At 56.9% G+C, this 26,899-nt stretch overlaps 1 protein-coding gene across 1 annotated transcript; it reads right to left on the minus strand.

Annotated features, from left to right (window-relative positions):
• Window positions 1–3,981: 3,981 nt before the first annotated feature.
• Window positions 3,982–26,899, minus strand: LOC311528096 (dnaJ homolog subfamily B member 2-like). The gene is made up of 9 exons (XM_084642722.1): window positions 26,848–26,899; window positions 21,855–21,955; window positions 16,197–16,306; window positions 12,135–12,188; window positions 10,648–10,764; window positions 7,779–7,889; window positions 7,166–7,271; window positions 5,274–5,344; window positions 3,982–4,554 (listed from the first exon to the last, which is right to left on the minus strand). Exons 2-9 carry the CDS (start codon window positions 21,917–21,919, stop codon window positions 4,016–4,018), a joined length of 1,173 nt encoding a protein of 390 aa, XP_084498848.1. The 5' UTR covers window positions 21,920–21,955; window positions 26,848–26,899; the 3' UTR covers window positions 3,982–4,015.

Here is a 26,899-nt window from a genome sequence, read left to right on the forward strand (position 1 = left end):
CTCTGTTTACTTGTAAGTCTTCCTGTCTACTGTGGGCTGGCAAGTGGGTAATGAAGTCTTACAGTGACATGTGATCATGTCACCTGACCTGGAATCCATCTTTAACCTGGTGCTTTTCCATTGAGAAGGAGGGGTGGGGACCCAGAGAGGGACAAAGGGTTCCCGCCTTGTGCAAAAGCTCTGTGAGGGGGTGGAACAGGACAAAGGGGGCTGCAATCATGAGGAATCCCCTAGCTACCACCTGAGCTGGAACAAGGGCTGTACCGGGGAAAAGATCGGGCCCAGTCTAGGAAGGCGTCCAGTCTGTGAAAGAAGCTTATTGTAACATCTCTGAGGGTGAGATTTTATCTGTATTCAATTTTCTTACTGTATTAGGCTTAGACTTGCGTGTTTTATTTTATTTTGCTTGGTAATTCACTTTGTTCTGTCTGTTATTACTTGGAACCACTTAAATCCTACTTTTTATATTTAATAAAATCACTTTTTACTTATTAATTAACCCAGAGTATGTATTAATACTTGGGGGGGGGGAAACAGCTGGGCATATCTATCAGTGTTATAGAGTGCGAACAATTTATGAGTTTAGCCTGTATAAGCTTTCTACAGGGTAAAACGGATTTGTTTGGGTATCTGAGTGCGGGAGACAGGAGCACTTCTTCAGCTGTTTTCAGTTAAGCCTGCAGCTTGTGGGGGACGTGGTTCAGACCTGGGTCTGTGTTTGCATCAGGCTGGTGGGTCTGGCTCCAGCCAGGCAAGGGACTGGAGTCCCGAGCCGGCAGGGAAAAGGGACATCAGGTGGCAGGGGTGGTTTGGAACAGAACGGCAAGGCTGGGTCAGCCCAAGGGTCCCTCCGGCCCTGTGCCCTGTCTCTGACTGTGGCCGGGGCCAGGTGCTTCCGGGGGAATGAACAGCACAGGGCAATTATCATGTGATCCATCCCCTGTTGTCCAGTCCCAGAGTCTGGCAGTCAGAGGCTTAGGGACACCCAGAGCAGGGGGTTCTGACCCTGCCCATCTTGGCTAATAGCCACTGATGGCCTTATCCTCCAGGAACGTATCTAGTTCTTTTTTGAACCCAGTTATAGTTTTGGCCTTCACAACATCCCCTGGCAATGAGTTCCACAAGTTGTCTGTGCGTTGTCTGAAGAAATACTTCCTTCTGTTTGTTTTAAACCATCTGCCTATTAATTTCATTGGATGACCCCTAGTTCTTATCTTATGTGGAGGGGTAAATAACACTTCCCTATTCACTTTCTCCACACCAGTCATGTATTTATAGACTTCTATCCTATCCTCCCCCATTACCCATCTCCTTTCCAAGCTAAACAGTCCCTGCTTTTTACTCTCTCCTCATACAGAAGCTGTTCCATCCCCTAATCATTTTTGTTGTTCTTCTGTGTACTTTTTCCAATTCCAGTATATCTTTTTGAGACGAGGTGACCACATCTGCACGCAGTATTCAACATATGGGCGTCCCATGGATTTATAGAGAGGCAACAGGATATTTTCTGTCTCATTCTCTCTCCCTTTCTTAATGATTCCCAACATTCTGTTGGCTTTTTTGGCTGCCGCTGCCCATTGAGTGGATGTTTTCAGAGAACTATCCACAGTGACCCAAGATCTCTCTCTTGAGTGGTAACAGCTAATTTAGACCCCATCATTGTATATGTCTAGTTGGGATTCTGTTTTCCAATGTGCATTACTTTGCATTTATCAACATTGAATTTCATCTGCCATTGTGTTGCCCAGTCATCGAGTTTTGAGAGATCCCTTTGTAGCTCTTCGCAATCTGCCTGGGTCTTTACTATCTTGAGTAGTTTTGTACCATCTGCTTGCAAATTCCCTGTTCACCCCTTTTTCCAGATCACTTATGAATATGTTGAAAAGGGCTGGTCCCAGTACAGATGTGACGAAGTGGGACTGTTCTTAATGTTTCCTCCGAATATTGTGGGGGTGCCTCAGTTTCCCCTATGCAGTTCTTAAGTATCTAGGGGGTGGGGTAAGGGTGTATGATCATTGCAGAGCCCTAGAGGGCAGGTGTGTGCAGGGGTCTGGACATAGAGACTGGCCGACACCCTGTTTCCTGGCAACTGATGGCCTGGGCCCTTCCCCCCACCCTCCCACCCCCGCAAGGTGAAAGCTGAAGGGTTGGAGAACAAAGGAATCAGGTGACCACCTGGCCCAGGAAAGGAACAAAGCCCAGAGGAGGAGGGGCTGGAGGGAGTTTCAGTTTGGGGCTGGCTGGGACATGGAGTAAAAGGCAGACGGGGTTGTCTGGCTCACTGCCCCCCAAAATGGACCCAGCTGAGGGGTCCTGTTCTCTGCACCTGCAAGCTCTGTGTTAGACCATGTTCCTGTCATCTAATAAACCTTCTGTTTTACTGGCTGGCTGAGAGTCCCGTCTGACTGCGAAGTTGGGGTGCAGGACCCTCTGACTTCCCCAGGAGCCCTGCCTGAGCGGACTCGCTGGGGGAAGCACACGGAGGGGCAGAGGATGCTGAATGCTCTGAGGTCAGACCCAGGAAGGTGGAAGCAGTGTGAGCTGTGTGTCCTGCAGACAGGCTGCTCACAAAAAGGCGACTGCCCCAGAGTCCTGACTGGCTTCATGGGGAGCAGTTCCAGAGCATCGCCCAGGGACTCCGTGACAACAGACCCTTGGGGGACCCTGCTATTTACCTCTTTCCATTCTGAAAACCGACCATTTATTCCTACCCTTTGTTTCCTGTCTTTTAGCCAGTTATCAGTCCAGGAGAGAACCTTCCCTCTTACCCCATGACAGCTTACTTTGCTGAAGAGCCTTTGGTGAGGGACCTTGTCAAAGGCTTTCTGAAAGTCCAAGTACCCTATAGCCACTGGATCCCCCTGGTCCATGTTTGTTGAGCCCTCAGAAAATTCTAATGGCTCGGTGAGGCCTGATCTCCCTTACAAACGTCGTGTTGACTCTGCCCCAACTTATGTTTGGGGAGTGGGATGCTCCACACGTGACCCATGGATGGGAGAGGGTATTGGAGGCAGAGCAGCCCTCTAGCCCCCTCACAGAGTTCCTCTCCACTGCCTGGGCTCTCCTGGGTGGGGTCTTGTTCTGGAACGCACACGGGCTTGCTTTGGTGCCTCCTGTGCACAGGAGAGAGGGGGCAGCAGGAAGCCTTGCCAGGGACTGGCTGTAGCTCTGTGTGCTGATGGACAGATCGTGCTCGCAGCTGGATTCATCTCGCACGCAGCAGGCGAGGTCTCGGGCTTTCCGCCCTCCCTGGGGGAAAGGATCCCCCAGCTTGGTCCATCTGCCTGCTGGCAGCTTTCCCTGCTATTCAGAAGGAGCGTCTCCCTGGTTAGTTTCACTCTGCTACTCCCACTACTCCCCGTGTACATGCTAACACTAGCAGGGCTCCTCCTCCAGCTCTGTGGAGCCAGCTCTCACGTCCACCCTGCTCTCCTCTGGCCAAGCTGCAGGTTTGGCTCCTTTAGTGTCTCCACATAAGCCAATTGCTCCAGCCCCTCGATCATTTTTGTTGCTCTTCTCTGACCCCTTCCATCTGCTCCCAGGACTAATGCTGCTAGCCAGGGTCCCACAGCACACCCTTCTGACACCGGTTTCCAGGGAGTAGCTGAGAAAAGCCTCTCACCTGGGCATGCAGATCACAGATGCCCCTCAGCAAGGGGCATGCCGCTGAACCCCAAGCCCCCGGAGGGGACTAACCAATGCGCCTTCTCTTGCCCTGGGACTATGGTCCTCCCAAAGCGCTGCGCCTCCACCCTGGACAGATGGTCCCAGAGAAAGAGACGGGGAGCGCCAAACAGCCCCAGGGCCACGGGGCCCCGAGCAGCTCCCAGGGCAATGGGGCTGGAGACCAGGCAGACCCTGGCCCGGCGGGCTTTGCTCTCGCCCTGCCTGAGTGGCTCCTGACTCAGTGAATGATAAAGACGCAGGCTCGGAGCGCTGATGTTGACCTTTACTAGCCACTGCCTGGTGCAGTCCCAGCAGATCCCCGCGTGCTGAGGGCTCCCCGTGGCCACCGTCACAGGAGGACACACACGACCGACTCCATCTCGTCGGGAGCAGACTCGATCTCGGCAAGCGCTGACTTGAGGTCGCTGAGCGTGAACCGGCTCTTGTCCGGCACCGACTCGCTCTCGTCTGGCACCAACCCGCCCCCCGTGGCTCCAGGAATGCTCCCCACCTTCTGCAGCTCGGCCGCCCTCTCCTCCCCCTCCTTTGCGCTGTCTCCTCCGCCGGGGCTCTCTGCTCCCTTGGTCCGGCTCTGAGGTGCCAGGGCAGCGCCCGCCTCCTCGCTGGCCCCCTTGCGGGCCCGCCGCGTACTGACCCGTCTCTTCTTGGAGCCGCGGGCGTCCACTCGATGCTGCCCCATGTCCTCCAGCTCCGACAGGCTGTAGGCCATGGCCCGGTGCAGATCTTTGTCCTCCTCTTCGGGGAGCACATAGGAGGAGGCCGTGCTTGGGGGGCGCTGCGGGGTGGGGGAGTCGGACGCAGAGCTCAGGATGTCGTGCTGTTCCTGGCGGTGCAGCCCTACCTGAGGCTCCACACTGTTGGCTATGTCTGTAAGAAAAGCACCCGAACCAGAGTAACGGGAGAGGGACCCGGCCAGAGCGTCCCCAGGACCCGGGGCCAGCCCCCAGCCAGGGAAGCAGGGGCCCAGATTCAGTGTACAGATGGGCCTCGGCTCCTTGCCCCAGTGTGGCATTGCAGGTTCTGGTAAGAGGGATCCACAGCCCCAGAGAGCGAATTCCTCTGTGCTCAGACGGGCACAGTGTGGGCAAGTGGAGTTCCCCACAGCCCCTGCCCAGAACCCCCCACCCCACCTCCAGCTGGGGGAGCTCCCTGGCGCCCCTCTGCTGACACTGCCAATAAGGGGCCAGTTAGCCCCAGGTCCGAGGGACATGTCCCCCAGGGCCAACGGCCGAGGGGAGATTGCCTGTCTGGCAGCACCAGGTGGGGATGCAGCGTCGGGCCATGTCCCAGGAGCCCCGTCTCTGCGTCGGGTGCTCCCCTCTCCCGCAGACGCTCCCGACGCCCGTCTGCTCACCCAGCATTGGGCGGGGCTAGCCCGGGCTACTTACTGAACTGCTCTGGTTCCCATTTTCTGCACCAGGCAGACTCTACATTCCAGGCCCCTGTGGGCTAAGTTCCCTCTCCCGTCAGACTTTCCCCCAGTCTCCCTGGTAATTGCACCGGCCAGGGTAGGCACACAGCATGGCCTCACAAGTTACCGGCCCTGCGCAACCCCCATCCGGAGGCCCAGAAGCTCTGCTCCTCACCATTCACCTCTGTAGCTTTCAGCTCTCCGTCCTCCTCGATTTCCACCCGCTCCTGGCCGTTCTCGATGATCCTGGGGAACAGAGGAGGGGGTGCTGTATGCGTGGAGATGACCATTTCTATTCCTGATATTATCACTGTGGTGCATTTGCAACAAGTCTTGCACAAAGTGTCTCATGTCCGGTGTCAATGGAAACACTATAATCTATCGAGTGCGATTATCCTGGTGAAATCCACCTATCAGATTTGTATCGGAAGTGAGGAATATGGGCTGTGTATCTCCAGCCGGTGTTTTGTTCGTGGGTGATGCCTCCGGATGGGTTTACAGCAGGGCCAGACAGCTGTGTGTTCATGGCCCATCAAGGACACTCGGCTCACAACGGGCTGTTGAAGATACACATCCTGCCCCGTAAGCCTTTCCTGAAGACCCCTCAGAGAGAAGATGGGCAGTGGCAGCCCCTGGGAGTCAGCAAGCCACGTGAGGGATGTGATCTGCCCATGTGCCCCTGGACTCCATCTTGGGCAGTAACTTTCCATGCATCAGGGCTGTGGGCTTTGTTTGGGACAGGACATTTCCACGCACACGGCAAAGGATATAAAAGACCCCTGAGACATCTCCATGTTGCCTCTTTCCTGTCCTAGTTCTATGGACTGTGGATTTACAACTCAAAGGAGCATCTTGAACGTAGACCGAAGACCTGCCAATCTATGGGAAGGTGCCAGAGAGACTTTGCAAGCGACCCGTCTGTTGCATCCCTGCTACAGCCCTGTCTAAGGACTTCGCCATCACTTGTCCGTATATGATCTGTTACCCATTTGTAACTCTCTGCTTTTCTTTCCTGAATAAACCGTTCGTTAGCTCACTAAGGATGGGCTGGCAGGGTGATACGTGGGTAAGATCTGAGATTCATACTGACCTGGGGTAAGTGTCTGGCCCTTTGGGATTAGTAGAAACTCACATACAGGGAAATGGTTTTTCAATCGTCCCTCGCTACATGGGACCGGGTAGTCTGGCTGGGAGCCAAGGGCTGGACTGCGCAGAGGGGACTGGCGGGGAGGACTCGATGCAGCGCTTTCGTTACGGGCCTGGGGCATCTAGTTACAGAGCAAACCACCAGCTCTGGTGTACCTGCCCTGAGCGTGGCATTGTCAGTGTGGCACATCCCGGGCACAGAGCATATGGGTCCAGCAGAGAGGAAACTCACTCCTCCTCCCCATTTCCCACCCACACGGCCCGCTCTAAGAGACACCCACGCACCTGCTCCCCCCCCCCCCGCGCCCGCCCGCACACCCTTCGCTTGTACATTGCCACAGGCCCCCTGGATCCCGGATTCTCTGAGCACGTGAGCACTTTGCCCCATGCCCCAGGCAGTGGGAACCCCAAGGAAAGGAAACCCGCCAGCCCTGGCCACACACACTCAGCAGGTGGGGAGGCTGCTGCTACCCCTGGGCACCCAGCACTGCCTCCCACCTCGCAAAATGCGCAGCTGTGAGCATACTGTGCCCCGTTCCCTCAGGGCCGTGCCCCATGGGAGCTCACACGTTCCACGCACCCGGAAGCTGCTGCACCCTCCCTCCGTCCCCCAGCCCTCCAGAGCATGAGACAATGGCACTGGGAATGCATCCAGAGTCAGGGTCATTTGTGTGACTCCGGGGATTGCTGGGCTCCCCCTCACCCTGCAGGAGTTCAGCTCAGGTTCACTCCTGAGACGGGGCAGGGAGCCACTGCTGAAAGCAGGACACCAGCCTGGCTGGCCCCATGGAGGGCTCTGGCATGGTGGGTGGTGGGACACGGGACTGGGGGCTCCATGATCTGGTCCCCTGGAGCAGCTGCCGTGTTGCTGGGAGACAGGCTAGCTTGGCCACTGGCCAGTCCGCGCTGGCTCCTCCCTACCTCTTCGTGGTGATGCGTTTGCCGTTGACGAAGGTGGTGGAGGTGGAAACTGAGCGGAAGCCAATTCCGGGGTCGGTGCCAGGGCTGAAGGACGAGGAGAAGAAATCTGAAAAACAGGGTGACAACCTCACAGCAGGAGCCCCCAGCCTGGGCCAGGCACCGGGGAGCCCCGCGGGATCACAGGGGGTCCTTGGCCAGGTGTGAGAGGGTGACGGGGTGGTAATGGGTCAGCCAGGGGATGCACTGCAGGGCGGGTGTGAAACTGGGATAGGAAATATCTGTCTAGGAGTCGCAGGGCGAGAGTGTCGTTTGGGCCGGGCCGGGCAGGGGAATGGAGGCATGGGGAGGAGGTTTGGCCCGGGCAGGGGATCCGGAGTTAGGGGGAGGAGGTTTGGGCTGGATGGGGAGCTGGAGCCGAGGGGAGAAGGTTTGGGCTGGGCAGAGCAGGGGAATGGCGCTAGATGTGCAGGGCTCAGACAGGGCCAGGACTCAGAGGAAGGACGCGGGGGGGAAGCTGAGGACAATGGGGCTGGGCTACAATTTGGAGCCAGAGGAAGAATCCGTGGCGACGGGGAGCCCAAAGCTGGTCTGCTGGCACCCCCTGCCCCCTTACCTGACTGCTCTGGAAAGGCATAGGAGCAGAAGGAGTAGGCAACAGAGGGGCCCCCCCGTCCGTGGCCCCGGGGCCCTCCGGCATGCAGATCTGAGAACAGGCCCACATCATCTGGAAAGCAGGACATGGGTGGGTAATTCGGCCCGGTAGCTAACGGGAAGGGCAGGGGGAGGGGTCACCGCCACTAGGGGGCTCTCCGGGGGGGCCGTGATGGGAGCACAGCCTGGAACTCTGCCCCCGCCCGCCAAGGACAGACACAACAGAGCCACCCAAACCCGTAGCATGGAGCTGCTGGGACTCCTGCTGCAGGCCGCGCTCCAGCCCTGGGGCTCCTGCCCCCGTCCACGGAGAGCCCAGGCTCTGTGGGGCAGGGGCCTTGCTTCGGTGCTCTTGAAGATTTGGGGCGCTGTGTCAGTACTAATATCACGCTCCAGCAGGCATGAGCCAGGTAGGGCTGAATGGCGGCCGAGTGCCGGCTGGGAGATGGCTGCACTGCTCCTCCTCCCAGCAACGGGGCGGGCGCAGCAGGCTGGCGCAGGGGGTCATTTCATTCAAGGATTGCAAGGCCAGAAGGGACCATCGCCCAACCCCCTGCATAGCCCAGAGATGTCCGTGTCACACCCACCGCTCCCCGCTGGGCTGCAGAGTCTCCTGGAGCCGCCCCGTCTTGGACTGAAGACACTGAGCGAGATCCCTGGGTGAGCTGGCCCCAGGGCTAGTTCCCCGCACCGTTTGCACCTTCCTTGCTAGTCTGAATCTAGCTCACTTCCCCCCTTGCCAGTGGATCCCCCTCTGCCTTTGGGGGCAGGACCACAGAGGCCTCTGAGAGCTGAGCTCTTGGTCCCATGTAGGTACTTCTCTTCCAGTGACTTGAGGGGCTGTTCAGAGTCGCTGATGATGTGAAAACTAAGGTCCATTGTGGTCATCCAGGACCATCAAATCTTCTGTCTGGTGCTAACTCCACAGGGGAGCTGGGCTCTTCCCTGCCAAGAATCTAAGCCAGCTGGGAGCTGGGTCTGTCAGAGCCCTCTTTCCTCCTCCCTGCTCAGCTCCAAGCGCCATTTGTCCTGCAGCTCTCTGGTCTGTACAGTCCAGGGCGAGCTAGCAGGCGTGTAGTGTGCCAGAGGGGGCCTGCAGCCCGGAGATAGCCCTCAGCAAGAGGGACTGCCAAGGCCGACGGAGACACACCCTGCGCTGTGGGGCCAGGAGCTGATACTTACTCTGGCTGAGCGAGAGGGTAAAGCAGCCCTGCCGTGCACAGCCCAAGCGCACACGGAAACGTGCCCACACATGGCTGTGAAAGGCTCCGACGCTGCACAGGGCCCGTGGGTTACGTCCTGGCGCCCTTGTCGAGGTTATGCCATGGACGTTCTGAGGGCAGGAGCGGGTACAAAGCTGAGCCTGTTCCGGGAGGACTCTGGGTGCAGGGCACGTGCTGAGAACTGAACGCCAAAGCCGTGTTTGTCTGCGTCTCTGGGATGCAGCTGAGGGGCAGGTTCGGGCAGTCCCAAGAGGCATTACTGCTGGCTAGGGGTGGGGAGAAGGCACCTGCTCCTGAGAAGGGAATGGGGCAGGGAAAGGAGTTGGCCATGGATTGATGGCTCCAAGGTGGGAAGGGGGTTTGGGGGTGCAGGATTTGGCTGCCTGAAATCTCTCAGCTCACAATGATTTGCTGACTAATTTCTTCCCAGCACAGTGGCGTTTATCTAGGGCGACATACAGAGCAGCACAGACAGGAACAAAGCAAGGTCCCTGCCTGGAGGCGCTTCTAATATGATCTGCACAAGCAGGATAGAGCATCAGCTCGGAGTGGGGACAAGTGGGGGGACCACACAGGGAAGGGGTGAAACAAGGGGTGGGATCTGAGTTACTACAGAAAATTCTTTCCTGGGTATCTGGCTGGTGAATCTTGCCCATATGCTCAGGGTTTCAGCTGATCCCATATTTGGGGTCGGGAAGGAATTTTCCTCCAGGGCAGATTGGAAGAGGCCCTGGAAGTTTTTCGCCTTCCTCTGTAGCATGGGGCACGAGTCACTTGCTGGAGGATTCTCTGCTCCTTGAAGTCTTTAAACCACGATTTGAGGACTTCAGTAGCTCAGACATAGGTGAGAGGTTTTTCGCAGGAGTGGGTAGGTGAGATTCTGTGGCCTGCGTTGTGCAGGAGGTCAGACTAGATGATCATAATGGTCCCTTCTGACCTTAGTATCTATGAATCTACAAGGGGAAGTGCTTGAATGGTTGTGTGGGGCCATGGGGGGTGACCAGAGGCCGTGAGCATCCCACTGGGGCTACAGGGAATGTACAGCCTGAGCAGTGACTGGGGCCGTGGCCTGGGCTGGGCCGCGGCCCAGCTCCACGGTGGAACATGAACCGGAGGAAATGAGCCCTGTCTCCTGTCTCTCTGTACCGGAGCCTGATCTCGCCAACGGCAACGATGCCTGGGGGCTCTGCCACTGGCCCTCAGCACCGAGGGGTGGGAGAGTTACTGAGCCAGACCTTTCTGCCTGGTAACATGAGTCCTGGTTTGGTGCTGGACCCAAGCCATGAGTCACCTGGAGCCTGGCAGGGTGAAATCTCAGGGTGGGAGGGTGTCACACCCACTCCTGTGGAGAGTCCAGTCACCCCCGGCTCTCCCGAGGGGGCGTGACACTCGGGGCTGGGCCAGGGCGAGATCCATCGGGGCTGAAGGGATGAGCTCTCCCACTGGCTGTTCCAGCAGCGCTCCCAGGTCTGGTTGTATTCCAGCTGACAGGACCTGCGCAGGCAGGACATCAGGCCCCCAGCTCACTCCCCCAGGGCAGCAGATGGGCCGTGGGGACGGCTGGGCCCACCTCACCTCAGGAGGAGGCCAGACTGGGCTAATGCTCACCAAAGAAGTCGGCGAAAGGATCTCGGCCCCCAAAGAACTCTCTGAAGACCTCGTCTGCGCCGCGGAAGGTGAAGGTGAAGCCCGGAGCTCCGGCACCACCCCGGGGATCCCCGGTCCCTGGGGGAAAAGCAGACACTGGCCATTACAAACCTGCCTTCCCAGGGAAGGAGAACAGGAGGTCATTGGGGGCTGGCAAGGCTGGAATCCCCAGAGCTCTGTAGCCAGACGGAAAGACCTTCACCCAGAACTGTGGCCTCTGGACACTATGGATCTCAGGATGCAATGCCTTTGGTGTCCGAGGCGGTTCCCATGGGGATCTCTGGTTGGGAGAGCTTCCCTGACCATACAAAGGGTCAGCCCAGCCCTTAACGCCCATGGGGAGAATCTCCCAGGGGGTCTGGAGCCATCCGCCCTGCCCCCACACTCCGCTGTCTGAGCACCAGTGTCTCCGAGGAGGCTGGTGGGGCTGGGCCCAGCTCCAGGAGGAATTAAGTGACTCCACTAAATTCGCACCAGGTAAGGGAGAGCTCAGATTTTTTCTGTGTGCCCCACTAAAATGGTAGCTGCAGTCTCAGGACCATGCTGTACCTCGGGAGGCTTTTTCAGAGGAATGGCTGGGGCAGGGCACCAAGAGTGCTGTGACGAGGTGGGACTGTTCTTAATGTTTCCTCTGAATATTGTAGGGGTGCCTCAGTTTCCCCTAGGCATTTCTTAAGTCTCTAGGGGGTGGGATAAGGGGGTGTAATTGTTGCAGAGCAAAGGGCCTGGGTATATAAATGGCTGACACTCTGTCTCCTGGCAACTGATGGCCTGGGCCATTCCCTCTGCAAGATGAGAGCTAAAGGGTTGGAGAACAAAGGAATCCGGTGCCCAGGAAAGGGACAAAGCCCAGAGGAGGAGGGGCTGGAGGGGGAGTCAGTTTGGGGCTGCCTGGGGACATGGAGTGAAGGGCAGACGGGCTTGTCTGGCTCACTGCCCCCTAAAATGGACCCAGCTGAGGGGTCCTGTTCTCTGTACCTACAAACTCTGTTTTAGACCATGTTCCTGTCGTCTAATAAACCTTCTGTTTTACTGGCTGGCTGAGAGTCCCGTCTGACTGCGGAGCTGGGGGGCAGGACCCTCTGGCTTCCCCAGGACCCTGCCTGGGCGGACTCGCTGTGGGAAGCGCACAGAGGGGCAGAGGAGGCTGAATGCTCCGAGGTCAGACCCAGGAAGGTGGAAGCCGGGTGAGCTGTGTGTCCTGCAGACAGGCTGCTCCCCGAGAGGAGACTTCCCCAGAGTCCTGCCTGGCTTCATAGGGAGCAGTTCCAGAGCATCGCCCGGGGACTCCGTGACAGGTGCTTCATGCCGAACCAGGAAGGAGGCCCCCTAAGCCAGGGCGTGCATACAGACCCCGGGCTGGAGAACCGCACCCACGGATAGACCAGTCCCTTGGAATCCAGTGCTGGTCCGCGGGAAAGGCCACTTCTCTTGAGTGGGTCACTCACCTGCCCCCGTGAGCCCGTCCTTGCCGTAGCGGTCGTAGAGGTCGCGCTTGCTCTCTGGAAAGAAGAAGGAGCAAGAGGTCACCCAGCCCATCTTCAGCCAAGTGCGGGTCTCATTGCAGACACAGTGGCCCTTTCACCAGGCTGACCCTCAGCCCCAGCAAAGGGCCAGAGGGTGCCTGCCCGCAAATGGGGAAGCAGCCAGAGGAACAGACATGGGACTGCCACAGGCTTGCCTGGGCCAGCGCCTATGTCAGGGCTCCCTGCCCATCTAGTAAGGGACGGGAGAGCAGGTTTCCAGAGGATCCCCAGGGGGCTGCAGAAACAGTGATCAGTTCTCAACTTCACCTGGGGAGGGCCTGCTCCTCTGACCTGTGTGACCCCGGAGTCCGCGGCTTGGGGCAGCGAGGCAGCCTTGGCATCAAGGGAGCCATGCAGGCCTGTGAGGCGGTGAGCGCACCAGGCAGAACCCAGACTGGCAGCGGAGGGAACCGGTGAACACACCAAGCAGAACCCAGACTGGCAGAGGAGGTGTGACAAAGTGGGACTGTTCTTAATATTTCCTCTGAATACTGTAGGGGTGCCTCAGTTTCCCCTAGGCATTTCTTAAGTCTCTGGGGGGTGGAATAAGTGGGTGTAATTGTTGCAGAGCAAAGGGCCAGGGTACATAAATGGCCAACGCTCTGTCTCCTGGCAACTGATGGCCTGGCTCTTCCCCCCTGCAACGTGAGAGCTAAAGGGTTGGAGAACAAAGGAATCCGGTGCCCTCCTGGCCCGGGAAAGGGACAAAGCCCAGAGGAGGAGTGGCTGGAGAGTTTCAGTTTGGGGCTGGGGACATGGAGTGAAGTGCAGACGGGGTTGTCTGGCTCACTGCCCCCCAAAATGGACCCCGCTGAGAAGTCCTGTTCTCTGTACCTACAAGCTCTGTGTTAGACTGTCTAATAAACCTTCTGTTTTGCTGGCTGGCTGAGAGTCCCATCTGACTGCGGAGTTGGGGTGCAGGACCCTCTGGCTTCCCCAGGACCCCGCCTGGGTGAACTCACGGTGGAAAGTGCACGGAGGGGCAGAGGATGCTGAATGCTCCGAGGTCAGACCCAGGAAGGTGGAAGCCAGGTGAGCTGTGTGTCCTGGGGACAGTCTGCTCACAGAAAGGAGACTTCCCCAGAGTCCTGCCTGGCTTCATAGGGAGCAGTTCCAGAGCATCGCCCGGGGACGCCGGGACAGGAGGGAGCTGACAGGCTGTTGGGTGAGCAAAAGGCGGGATAGTTTGGGTAGTGCCAGGTACCAGCCAGGGTTGAGGCTGGGCTGTGGAACAGACGGGCTGGTGATGCTGAGAGAAGATGGCAGCACACACGGGCATGACCGACACGGGAAAACCCACAAGTACACGCTGCCACCCCGCAGGACTGTAGAACGAGACCAGTCTCCCAGCCCCGGTGCTCGGTGCGTGCGGGGAAGTTAAATGTCCCGATCTCTGCCGGGGAATGAAATCACCAAAGAGCCAAATGACGCTGGCGTTCCTGTCCTTGCAGACCACCTCCTGCCCAGAACATGGCGACTCCCGCCCGGGCCTGCTTTGGAGAGCTCCAGGGCAAACCCCAGGGGACTCGGCTATGTCTGGCTATGTATGGCTATGCACAATAGGAACCATCCGGGGACTGGGCTATGTCTGCACTGAAACTGCTGCCCCACGTCAGTGCAGACACGGCGGGGGGCTCCCTTCGCCGTCGTTAACCCACCGCCCTGGAGGCGACAGCAAGATTGACGGAAGAACTTCCATCGGCCAGCGCTGGCAACCGGAGGGTGAGCTCGGCACAGCGACGTCTCTCCGGGGGGTGGATTTTTCACACGCTGACCTCAGTTTTCAGTGGAGACCAGCCTGGGGATCCTGAAGAAGGGTTAATGGGGCTTCATCCTAGCTCAGCCCAAAGACAGCTAACGAGGGACTTGCCCAAAGCCGGCAGCTATGGGGAGGGTGCGGCTGCTGGGAAGGGACAGGGATTTAGGGTGTGCCAGGGCTGTGACTAGGGCACAAGGGGAGAAGATGGAGGCTGACTATCCGGAAGCAGCTCCTGTCTGAGGGAGGGGCTGGGCTCTGGAACTGTCCCCAGGGCGAGGGGTGGGAGCCCCCACCTTTGGGGCATTACATGTGGGCATGTTCAGAGGGGAGCAATCCTGCACCTCAGGGGTCATCACAGGGCTCCAGGCTCCCAGCCCCTGCTCAGCATGGGATCAGGGGCACCACAGTAGCCAGACGGATTCCTGCATGGGACTCCTGGGCCGGGGGCAGAGAGGAGGCAGGAGGCATTGCTCCACCAGGCTTCCCTTCTACCGTCCCAGCCTGGCAAACGGCACCTTGCCCCTTCCTAGGGGCGGCAGTTACGCAGGAGAGGTGATGGCAGAGGGAGAGCCACGGGACGCCTGAGGGCCCAGCTGGAGCAGCGGGCGACGGTAGATTACGGAGTCTCTGTTGAGTGCCTGTGTTGAAATGTTGGCAGCCTGGCGCAGGAGCTTGGCGGGCCCAGGGCAGCCCGTTGTGCTGCATTCCAGGCAGCTGCCCCGCCGGGGCCAGGCAGTGGACACCTCACTGAAGGGCCATCACTGACAGCCGTCAAGCTGCCTGGAATCGCCTTGGACTGACTGGTCCACACCCACAGCCTGGGTCGGCCCAGCGAGATGGAGTTAAGCCAGTCTCAGCCCCGGCGTAGGATCAACGGTAGAACGATTCCATTGACCCAGCTCCCGCCCCTCGGGGGACGGGTGTGGATTTACACAGCGATGGGAAACCCCCTTCTGTGGCGATAGCAAGTGTCCATGCTACAGCCGTTTCGCTGCGGCATTTATAGGGGGGAGCTGGCCGAGCCCCCCAGGACAATGGCCTTTCTACACAGGGGCCGCAAAGGGAGGGCAAGCCTGCCTGGTGGAGCTGGATCTTCCCAGCCTGTGCACATGGTGCAGAGCCCCGGGCCCACTGTGGGTGCGGGGTCTGGCTCTGTGCAGGGGGTTCACCCCAGGAGCAAAGGGCTTGGGGAGAGAGCGGGGACGCTGTCCAGCCGGAAACGCTGATGAACCTCAGATTAGCTCAGCCCGGGGCAGCGGGTGTCTCACGGCTTTCGTAGTTTTTAGGGATCTGTGACTCTCGAAGGCTCTAAGGCTGATGTCACTGGAGTTAGGAACCTCGCCTGCACCGTCTGGGTTCTTTGCTTTCTTGCCACGTTGTCCCCAAGGGGGCTGAATGGGAAGGCAAGAGTGCCCGCAGCCCCCGTGGAGCTCGGCGGGAGGGCAAATGAGCACTGGGGGGTTCCGGAGGGCTCAGACATGGATTTTGAGGTCTAGGATGGCTGGACAGTGGTGGGAAGAAGCTGGATGAGAGGTCTGGGCCCTGGAGTGCGCCCTTTAGACCCATAGCTAGAACTAGTGACTAGACTCTCCCCAGGCCCTGCAGGCTTGGAAGCACCTGGCAGCCAGCGACTGGGGCAGCTGGTGAGAGGACAGCGGCACACTGGGCCACTGGGTAACACAGTTGTCCCGTCTACGGGTGAGACACACAGCGCTGGAAGCAACCCAGCGGGCAACAGAGAGAGCAAACCCTTCTTCCAAGCGCAGCAAGAGGACGTGAGAGCCTGCTCTGACCCATGGCCACCCTGCCCTGTGCAGGGAGTGTGCCCCCACTGCCTGGACCCACACTGAGCCCGCAGGGAGGGGAGACGCCGGCCCCCACTGCCAGGACCCACACTGAGCCCGGAGGGAGGGGAGACGCCGGCCCCCACTGCCAGGACCCACACTGAGCCCGGAGGGAGGGGAGACGCCGGCCCCCACTGCCAGGACCCACACTGAGCCCGGAGGAAGGGGAGACAGCGGCCCCCTCTGCCAGGACCCACACTGAGCCCGCAGGGAGGGGAGACACCGGCCCCCTCTGCCAGGACCCACACTGAGCCCGGAGGAAGGGGAGACACCGGCCCCCTCTGCCAGGACCCACACTGAGCCCGCAGGGAGGGGAGACGCCGGCCCCCTCTGCCAGGACCCACACTGAGCCCGCAGGGAGGGGAGACGCCGGCCCCTTACTGTCCGACAGCACTTCGTAGGCCTCCGCGATCTCTTTGAACTTCCGCTCGGCGTGTTCCTTGTTCCCCGGGTTCTTATCCGGATGCCATTTCAGTGCCGCCTTCCTGTACCTGCACAGGTCCAGAGAGACAGCAGTAAGTAGTGATCCCTGAGTGTGCTGGTCACCAGGGGCTGCGCCCTGTCGAATCATCCCCTTGTCCCCTCCTTCCCCAAAGCTCTGCTCCACCAGAAAGCAGGGCTGGATCTTCCTAGAGAGCCGGGTTTGGCTCTGGAGATGCCCCGGCAAGCGCAGCAGTGCCCCGGTCCCTTAGGCTGCCCCACGTCTCCAGTCAGGCCTTGCCCAGCCTGATCCGTGCGTCCGGATCAACCCCATGGACGTCACCTCTGCTCCATTTGGACACGGGGGACGACTTTCTTCCTGCTGTGACTCCTCACGGGATCCAGAGCGGCTACCGAACACCCTTGCCCCACCCCCTGCAGCCCCCTGCCCCGAGGCCCCGCCCCTGCCCAGCCTCTTCTCTGAGGCCCCGCCTCCTGCTCACACCATTCGTCCTCCCTCCATCGCTCACTCTCCCCCACCCTCCACCACTTTAACAGGGCTGGGATTGGGAGTGGGTGAGGGCTCTGGAAGGAGGGGCAGGCTCCAGGATGGAGCCACAAATGAGGGGTTCAGGATGTGGGAGGGGGCTCTGGGCTGGGGAGGGGGTTGGGGTGGGGGCTCTGGGAGGGAGTTTGGGTGTGGGAGGGGGCTCAGGGCTGGGGCAGGGGGTTGGGGTGGGGGCTCTGGGAGGGAGTTTGGGTGTGGGAGGGGGCTCAGGGCTGGGGCAGGGGTTGGGGTGCGGGAGGGGGGTCAGGGCTGGGGTTGGGGTGTGGGAAGGGCCTCAGGGCTGGGGCAGGGGGTTCGGAGTGCAGGCTCTGGTCAGGCAGTGCTTACCTCAGCCAGCTCCCAGGAGCAGCTGATATGTCCAGTTCCTAGACGTAGGGGCAGCCAGGGGGCTCTGCGTGCTGCCTGCACCCGAGGGCACTGCCCCTGCAGCTTCCATTGGCCACAGTTCCCAGCCAATGGGAGCTGCAGAGCCGGCGCTCAGGGCGGGGGCAGCGCACAGAGCCTCCCTGGCCACCTCTGCACCTAGGGGCCACAGAGACATGCCACTGCTTCCAGGAGGTGTGCGGAGCTAGGGCAGGCAGGGAGCCTGCCTTAGCCCTGCTGCACCGCCGACCGGACTTTTAACGGCCCGGACAGCAGTGCTGGTCGGAGACACCAGGGTGCTTCCTGGCTCGGGGGGCAGGCAGTGTCTCCTGGCTATGACTCCCTGCTCTGGACATGTTTCCCGCCCTGGGGTTTGTTCGGACAAGCTGCCCTTTGATGGTGGTCGTGGGTTTTTCCCTGAAGTGCCAGGAGGGGCACAAGCACCCTTTAAGGCAGTAGTTCTCAAACTTCTTTGATTGCACCCCCCTTCTTTGTGTCTGTAGGTGTTTGTATCCCCCACCCCACCACATCAGTACATATACCGATAAACCAAATCAATATGCGATTCTCACTAACTATTAAAACCCGTAAGGCATTGGCTCAGACAGAGCCACTGAAGTAGAGAGTCATGGAAATGTTACTCCTGCTTAGGGGCATCACACTGTTGTCACTAGTGTGCTGGGGGCTTTTTGGAGCAGATCAATTCCCTCCTGGACTGGGTGACTGAGACCAATCCGGAGGGTTCCCTTCTACCTGGAGCCGAGATTGGGCTTTGTTTTTGACGTAAGCTAGGGCAGAAAAGGCTGTTTCATATTAGCAGGTTGATGTGAAAGGAATTAAGAGATTCATTGCAGCTTCGGGTAACACTGGATACCCCGGCGATTGATGGCCAGAACTCACTTAGTGGGGTGGAAGCAAATATTGTCTTCAGTGATGGGTCACCTGACAAGGTTGTCAAACCCGGTCATATTGATCGAGAGTCAAATCCTCAAAACATTTCTGAAAGGAGCTATTGAGCCTGCGAGATGACGAGCCGTGATTGGTTTTACTGTTTCAAGTTCAAGCTCGTTCTCCTCCCAAAACTCTGCCAACACTGGAAACATTTCTGCCATCCCACCTTCCAGGCGCTCCTTCCAGTGAGTACATTTCTTCAAGAAGTCGTCAATTTTATCATTTAATAGCAGAAGGTTCAAGGTGGCACCTTGAAGTGAAACATTCAGCTCCTCAGAAATGTCTGCTAAATATGCTAGGTTTGAAAGCCATTTGGAATCAGACAGAAGTTCTGCGTAAGGTGAGCCGGCATCAAGAAGGAACAAGTGGAGTTCATCTATCAGCTCAAATACACGCATCAGGATCTTTTCTCAAGGTAGCCCCCAGATTTCTCCTGTTCTGACCCCATCTCTACATAAACTTGAGAACAATCTCAAGTTCAGGGAACAAGACTTAACAAAGTTCACTATTTTGATTGCAGTTAGCAGAACACAATCAAGTTCTGGTTCGAGTGTCTTGGAAGCCAGAGTTTCCCTGCGTGTACATACTGCGTGAAAATAACATGCGGCACCAATCCCCAAACTTGCTTTTACTCCAACTTTTCCCCCCATAGCACGGGCCCCATCTGTACATACACCAACTCAGCATAACCACTCCAGTCCTTCTTCATGCATGAAGTTGTCAAGATTGCAAAATACTTCTTGTCCCATTGTCTCTCCTTGAAGAGAATTGCAAAATAATAAATCTTCTTACAGCTTCCTGTTGCAGCAGTAACTGACGTACACAAGCAGCTGAGCTGGATTAGAGATGCCTGTAGACCCATCGAGTTGTAAGGCGTATTTGGGGCTATGTTTAAACCATTCGATCAGCTGAACCTTCATGTCGTTAGCAATATCATCAGTGCGACATGCCACTGTATCATTGGACAACGGAAGGGCTAGAAGTGCAGTTGCAAATTTGTCACTGTGCACAATGCAACACATTGCTACTGCGACCGGAGAATGATGATTCGCCCACTGTGTGGGGCTTTTTTACATTTAACAATTAGGTAGGAAACTGTGGGAAGCCATTTGTGCTTTTTCTGGGGTTGGTTGGTTGTTCATAACATCCCATCAACCTTTAAGGTCTCATTCTTTCCGCTGGAAATGCATTGTTGGCTTATCGGCATGCGTGGCGTCTTTAGGCTGCAGATGCTGCTGCAGCTTTACGAGTTTTAAGCTATCTTGTGCAAGCTCTTCTGAGCACAGAACACACCGTGGGTGCGCCACATTTCCAATCAGCAAGTGGGGGAAGCCGTATTGTGTGTATTCCTCTCGGTATTTCCTCCACTTGACTTTATGCCATGTGTAGTGAGGCGGATTGGCCGCCCACAGACCTGGAGGGCAAGGGACCCCTCACTGAACCCTGGTGGGCGGAGCCACACCTCGCTCAACCCTCCCACCAGAAGTCAGTGGGCGGGACTAGAAGTATAAAAGGTGTGCCAGAGAACTCAGTTGGGAGGCAGCCGCCGGAGAAGTCAGACGCCTCCTGTGAGCTCCTGAGCCGGGAGGCTGCTGCAGACAATGAGGGAGCCGAGGACTGGCCAGGGCCATTTACAGACCCTCTTCCCCAACGACTAGGACGACCCTCTCCCGAGGCAGCAACGCCCAGAGGGGGAGCTGGGAAGTGGCCCAGGGGTAGCCGACTCTGAGTCAGCATGTTACAGTCAGGATCCCCGTGACCCAGCGCCAGACCACTCTCCCACTGCTAGGACTCTGGGCCAGGACGCAGTGGAGTGGGTGGGCCTGCATCCCCCCTGCCACTCCCAGCCGTGGGGGGCAGCCTCCCCCTCCCTTAGGCAAGACGCCTGCACTTGTCGGCCCCCCGCCAGATCTAGGGGGCCCGACTGTTTGCTGCCCAGCCTGTGGGCCAGCCTGAGCCAGAGACTCTTCACTGCCCCGCCCTGACCAGGGGCTGGGCTCTGTAACCGTGTTTGTCATTCGGCCCCGATCACAGACCTGCACCCACATCTCCCGACGCCCGCTGATTCCCCACGCTGGGCGACCCCTGGAGACACAGTGGGGTGGATTGGCCACCCACAGACTTGGAGAGAGAGGGGCCACTCCCCCAACGGACTACACATGTCACAGCCTTATCTGTACCATGCTTCACTGTTTGTGTGGCTCGCTTCTCAGTATCTCCCACCCGCAGCGGGGCTTCACTTGGATCTGTTTTGGCTTCTTTGTTTTTCACTTGAGCTGGTTTTTTTGTTTTGTTCTTTTCTGTTGCACGAATGAGCCAACGATCCATTGTAATAACAGCACAAGTAAAACTGTGCTTGTGGTCCATGCTTACAACGAAATGTGCACAGCACCTCACAGCAAACGGATTAACATACCGATGGCAACAACTTCGTATAATGCTGTGCAAGCTTAACAGAAATCCGTCAAAACGCACAGGGCCTTCTAGAGTAGCATTTCTCAAACTGCGGGTCCCGACCCAAAAGGGGTCGCAACCCAATTGTAGGGGGGTCGCGGTATTGCCACCCTTACTTCTGCACAGCCTTCAGAGCTGAGCGGTGGGAGAGCGGCAGCTGCTGGCCAGGCACCCAACTCTGAAGGCAGCGCCCCGCCAGCCGCAGCGTAGAAGTCAGGGTGGCATGGAACATACAACTGTAGGAACACAGCCGCGAAACTGGCTCTTTACCCCCTGACCAACCTGCAAAAAATGTGTGATTTCTCCGTGATTTAAGTAGATGCCTGTTGATTGCTGTGAGCAAAATGTGCGCAGTAAGGGTTTGTTTGTTTTTTCCCTAAAGCTTCTCACACAAGCCAAAACAGCCCCCCAGTTTGAGAACCTCTGCTTTAAGGAATGACAATAACTCTGCCATGCTACGGCACCCCAGCAGGGACCAGGGATGGTTCGTGCTGGACACCACGGGAGGATCTGCCCAGGAAGGAGGGCCCTCTCCCCTCAAACACGTGTCAGTCTCCTCACGTGGCTTTCTACAACCCCGGGCCACGGTAATGATGGGATCTCAGGGCCCAGCGTGGCGGTGAGCGAATGGTGGCTAGGTGGAACCACAGCCCTGCTGCAGAGGGCCTTGCCTGCTCCCGCTGACGGGTGTTTGGACCCTGATTTCAGGAGCAGCAGGCTCGAGGTCAAAGGCAGGGCTCCCATGGTAACTCCAACTGCAGGGGGTCTGGTCACCTTTGCCCTCCCATCGCCCTCCCTGTCTCTATCACAGCTCAGTGGGGAAAGAGCAGCCCCTAACGGGATACCTAGGCACAGCACAGGGTACTACAGGGGAGCCAGCTCCCAGCCACTCCCACCCCACCACGTGTCCCGGCTCACACCACACACTGGCAGATACCCCCTCTCCACCTCCACCGCCCTCCTGGCCCTGCAGCCACCTCAGCATAGATTCCTAGATTCCAAGGCCCGTTGGGACCATCTAGTCTGAGCCCTGCAGGGCACAGGCCGAGAACTGCCCCCTTTCCCGACAGGGCGGCATGGTCCCTGTAGCGAAGACTGTATGTCCATGGTTCTGTTACGTGACAGTGGGACTCAGTGCTGCCTTCTTCCTTTGTGGGCCACAGAGCTCGCTAGACGCCCTAAGTCCAGAGCCCCTGGGGGACAGCGCGGGCAAGCACAGAGGAACGGTGCCATCGGGATGTGTGGGGATGGGGCTGCAGTTGCTCCAAGGAAGCGGGACTTACGCCTTCTTTATGTCGTCAGAGGAGGCGCTGCGGGGAATGCCCAGGGCTTCATAGTACTCCACCATGGCGGGTGGGGTCCTGTGCCGAGGCCAGCAGGGAATCTAGGGGGGAAAGGCAATGAATGGCACTGAGAAGAACGGCCAGCCTGCAGGTCCCAGAGTGAGGCACCTCCTCACTCAGACCTGCTGCAGCCCGTACCTCACGTTGAGCAGACGACCTCGGCCAGATCCCTCTGTTCTCTCTTACCCGCACCATCCTAACCGAGCCTGTATGGTCCGTCTGTCCCAAGTCCTTGTCCATTTGTCCAGCTCACACAGGTTCTGACCTCAACCCAGCCACTGTTCAGAAATCCACCTGTGACTCTCTCACCCCCCTGCCGCTTGGTGCAGCCCCCGAATGGCACCTCTCACTGATACGCCCCACCCCGCCCCTCTGCACTGTCCTCCCAACTCTGCAGCGTTATTACAGTATGTTAGAGCAAATCACAGTGTCCGAGACACTGCACCAGGGTGTATAAACCTCAGCCACACTGACAGTAAGAGGGTAAAAGGAAAGGCCAATTAGCCCTTAATTAAGGGTTAGATCCAGCTGGAGAGAACCAGCCTGGCTGGTTCCTATAAAGGAAGGACTGAGGGCCATGGGGTGGGGAGTCCTAGTTCTCTCTCTAGGACAGGAACCCAAAGGGGTGTTTGGGAAGGTGGCTGTACACTGGGACTGTCTCTAAAGGGAGAAGGAGAAAGACAGTGGGGGAGAAGCCCTGAGGGTGGGTGGCTTGGGAGGTGCTGGGGAGAGAGCCGTGGGGGGCAGGGCTGGGTAGCAGAGCGAGGGGGAAGTTTGCAGAGGCCAGGAGAGGACTGGCGGACGGAGCCCAGGAAGGGAGGGAGTGTTTTCATTCCTCTCAGTTGGGATGTTGTCACCTCAGAGGGGGCAGGGCTCTGAGGGCGGATCTGTACTGCCCCGGGCCTGTGCTTCCCAGCTTGAGCTCAGGTGCTAAGAACAGCAGTGTTGCTAGGGTAGCATCGTGGGCAGGTACTGGGGCAATCCACCTGCGTACAAAGTGACACGGACGCCCTGGGCATGTACGCAAACAGCTAGCTTGTGCTGCCCCCGGCTAGGCTGCTCGCTTTAGGATGCGGCCTTCAGCAAAGCTAGTGGCTGTCTGGGCCGGGGAGCCCTCCCCCGGCTGCGGAGTCAACATACCCTGGAGGGGAACTCACTGCAGGGTCGGGAGCAAGAGGCAGAGGGACTGTGACGCTGGCTCTCGCCACAAGGAAGTGCTCTACTATGGTGAGTCTACGACAGGTGCCTTACTGGAGAGGCAGGCAGCTGTGGTTTCTGCCCAAAGGACGGGGGCGCCGAGGGGTGGGGGCAAGGACTGATGGGGTTACAGTGCGGTAGTCGCATGGCCCCTCTGTTTCGGCATCGGTACAGATAGTAATACCAATCTGCACCAACACGCCGCCGGAAGGAGGGGGCCGAATAAGGAGGCAGGTGGCTTTAGGCCCAGAGCTGGGAGGTCCCTGCCCAGTTGTGGAGGGAGGCCAGGGAAACATGTGGCTGAGGCTGTTGTGGATGCAGACACATGGTACCTAAGTCTTCATAAGAACAGCCGCACGGGGTCAGACCAAAGGTCCATCTGGCCCAGTATCCCGTCTTCCAACAGTGGCCATTTTCTGAAAATCTAAGTACACTATATCCCCCCCTTGTCCACATGCATGTTGACCCCCTCAAAGAATTCTAGTAGATTGGTGAGGCCTGATTTCCCTTTACAAAAACTATTTTGATTCCCCCCAACAAATTACGTTCATCTCTGTGTCTGACAATTTTGTTCTTTAGTTTCAACCAGTTTGCCCGGTACTGAAGTCAGGCTTACCGGCCTGTAATTGCCAGGGTCGCCTCTGGAGCCATTTTTAAAAATTGGCGTCACATTAGCTATCGTCCAGCCATTTGGTACAGAAGCCGATTTAAATTATCGGTTACAGATGACAATTAGTCTTCCTGCAATTTCATATCTGAACTCCTTCAGAACTGTTAAGTGAACCCCATCTGGTCCTGGTGACTTATTACTGATTAGTTTATCAGTTTGTTCCAAAACCACCTCTCACTGACCCCTCAATCTGGGACAGTTCCTCAGATTTATCACCTAAAAAGAATGGCTCAGGTTTGGGAATCTCCCTCACATCCTCAGCCGTGAAGATCAATGCAAAGAATTCATTTAGTTTCTCCGCAATGACCTTATTGTCTTTGAGTGCTCCTTTAGCACCTTGATCGTCCAGTGGCCCCACTGGCTGTTTAGTAGGCTTCTTGCTTCTGATGTACTTAAAATGTTTTTTTGCTATTACTTTTGAGTCTTTGGCTAGCTGTATTTCAAATTCTTTTTTGGCCTTCCTAATTATATTTTTACACTTCATTTGCCAGAGTTTGTGCTCCTTTCTATTTTCCTCATTAGGATTTAACTTCCACTTCTTAAAGGATGCCTTTTTGCCTCTCCCTGCTTCTTTTACTTTGTTGTTTAGCCACGGTGGTACTTCTTTGGTTCTCTTACTATGTTTTTTAATTTGGGGTATACATTTAAGTTGAGCCTCTATGGTGTCTTTAAAAAGTTTTCATGCAGCTTGCAGGGATTTTACTTTTCGTGCTGTACCTTTTAAATTTTGTTTCACTAACCTCATTTTTGTGTAGTTCTCCTTTCTGAAATTAAATGCTACAGGGTTGGGCCGCTGTGGTGTTTTCCCCGACACAGGGATGTTAAATTTAATTATATTATGGTCATTATTACCAAGCGGTCCAGCTCTATTAACCTCTTGGACCAGATCCTGTGCTCCACTTAGGGCTAAATCAAGAATTGCCTCTCCCCTTGTGGGTTCCAGGACCAGCTGCTCCAAGAAGCCGTCATTTAAAGAGTCTTGACACTTTATTGCTGCATCCCGTCCTGAGGTGACATGTTCTCAGTCAATATGGGGATAGTTGAAATCCCGCATTATTATTTTTTTAAAATTTTTATAGCCTCTCTAATCTCCCTGAGCATTTCACAGTCACTATCACCATCCTGGTCAGGTGGTCGGTAATATATCCCTACTGCTATATTCTTATTATTTGAGCAAGGAATTACTATCCATAGAGATTCTGTGGTACAGTTTGGTTCAGTTAAGATTTTTACTTCATTTGATTCTACATTTTCACATATAGTGCCACTCCCCCACCAGCACGACCTGTTCTGTCCTATATTTTGTACCCGGGTATCACTGTGTCCCATTGATTATCCTCATTCCACCAAGTTCCTGTGATGCCTATTATATCAGTATCCTCATTTAATACGAGGCACTCTAGTTCACCCATCTTATTTAGACTTCTAGCACTGGTACATAAGCACTTAAAAAAACTTGTCACTTTTTAGCTGTCTGCCATTACATGATGCCATTACATTACATCCCCTCCTGAACAGGGAGCTGCAGCCTCCCCAGAGCCACAGTGAGAGGGGATAGTCCTTTCCCAATGCCTTGATGCCTTGGCACACGCAGCCCCCAATCACAGTGGACAACTCCTAGGGTTTGCAGGGTGTCCCACACTCATTTGCTGCCCATTCCCTCCCCTAGGCCTCTCTCAGCCCTGCTTTCTGCCAGCTTTGCCCCCTCTTGAGACCCTGGCTCTCAGGTCACACTGGCCTGTGTCTGTCCAGGATCTCCTGCCCATAACTCCAGCTCACTGTATCGTCCATCCCTGCACATCCTTCTCGCTCAAACCCTTTCCTGATCCAGCCTTTCTCCTGCAGGATTCTCTCTCTCCTCCACAGGGGCCCTTTTCTTTGTGTCCTCTCTATTCCTCACCCCTCCCCAGTATTTCCAGGGTGTATGTGTGTTGCTGTCAGCCTGGTTGACTCAGCTTCCCTCCAGGCCCCATTGTGCAGCAGCGCTAGCCACAGACCCTCCAGGCCTATCTCCCTGCCAGCAAGACAGAGCTAACAGTTATTCCAAGGAAGGGACAGCGAGTGGAAGGATTGGGAGTGGCTTGGTCTCAGGTTCCGGTTGCTCCCTTTTCAGGGGTTCCCTGCTGTGATAACAGGGCCACCAAATTTTCCCTCAACTGTAAAAGGGCCAGGGGAAGCTCCTAAGATGTCACAATAACTATAATAATCATTGAGACGAGGTGTGAAAGGGAGACAGTGAATCGGGCCAAACAAAAAGGTCTCATGATAGAACTCGAGGACTGTGGTAAGATCAGGTCTGGTAAATGAGGAACTGTGGAACTGGAAATTAATGAACCAGAACTGGTGTGTCAGATGTTAGGCCCAGGTGGTGGACAAAATGAGAGATGGGGCTGTTCCACCCATCGCCCCCTTTTGGGGTCCTTAAAGAAAGAGACTCTTCAGAGGAAAAACTGGCTACTGCAGCGAGCTTCACCATCATGAGTGCCACCCCCACCATCTCCCGGGGCTTGGTCAGCCTGGTCTTGAGGGATGTCCTGAGCAGACCCAGCTAGAGAGAGAGATCCAGATGACATCATCTTCCAGCTCTGGCTGAGTCCCAAACACACCTCCTAGGGTGTGAGATTGTCACAAACTCCCGCCGTTGTGGGTCCTTTTCCTCCCCCACTTATTTCTTCCCTCTCCCTCCTTTTGCCGTCTGGCTTAGCCAGCCAAGACTGCATAGCTTGCAGCACTGCTGGGAGCCTGTGACCGGACAGAGGCAGCAAAAGCAACGCCCTGAATAGCCCGAGCATGGTATGAGTTTCCCAGGTCTCAGAGCGGCTGACACAACTGAGCAGACTGAGGCCTCTGTATAGAAACCCTGCACCTTGCTCGACGGTGGACGGCGACTGGGTAACGTTAGCGCCTGTAGCCCATACGTTCCATCTACGCCGCGACAACAGACCCCTCTCGTCCCTACCGCAGGGCTGCCGCTGGCTGCTGAGCACTGAACTGCCCTGGGCGTCCCACAAGCAGAGGGCCCCACTTGAGCTGCGTGTGCATCTGTGCCAGACGAAGGCAGCTAACCGTGAGTCTTTCTGCGTCTGCCGGCTCTAAGCGAGGGGCTCCCCACGGTGCG

The sequence above is a fragment of the Lepidochelys olivacea genome, assembly GCF_965140295.1.
Source record: "Lepidochelys olivacea isolate rLepOli2 genome assembly, chromosome: 11".
Taxonomy (NCBI): Eukaryota; Metazoa; Chordata; order Testudines; family Cheloniidae; genus Lepidochelys; species Lepidochelys olivacea.

Excerpts from the sequence above, each read along its gene's own strand:
- LOC311528096 (XM_084642722.1), bottom strand. The coding sequence starts at position 21,919 with ATGGTGGAGTACTATGAAGCCCTGGGCATTCCCCGCAGCGCCTCCTCT. Across the intron at positions 16,307-21,854 it reads TCTGACGACATAAAGAAGGC|GTACAGGAAGGCGGCACTGA; the intron begins GTAAGTCCCGCT and ends GGACCTGTGCAG. Across the intron at positions 7,890-10,647 it reads TCCTTTCGCCGACTTCTTTG|ATGATGTGGGCCTGTTCTCA; the intron begins GTGAGCATTAGC and ends CCTGCTTTCCAG.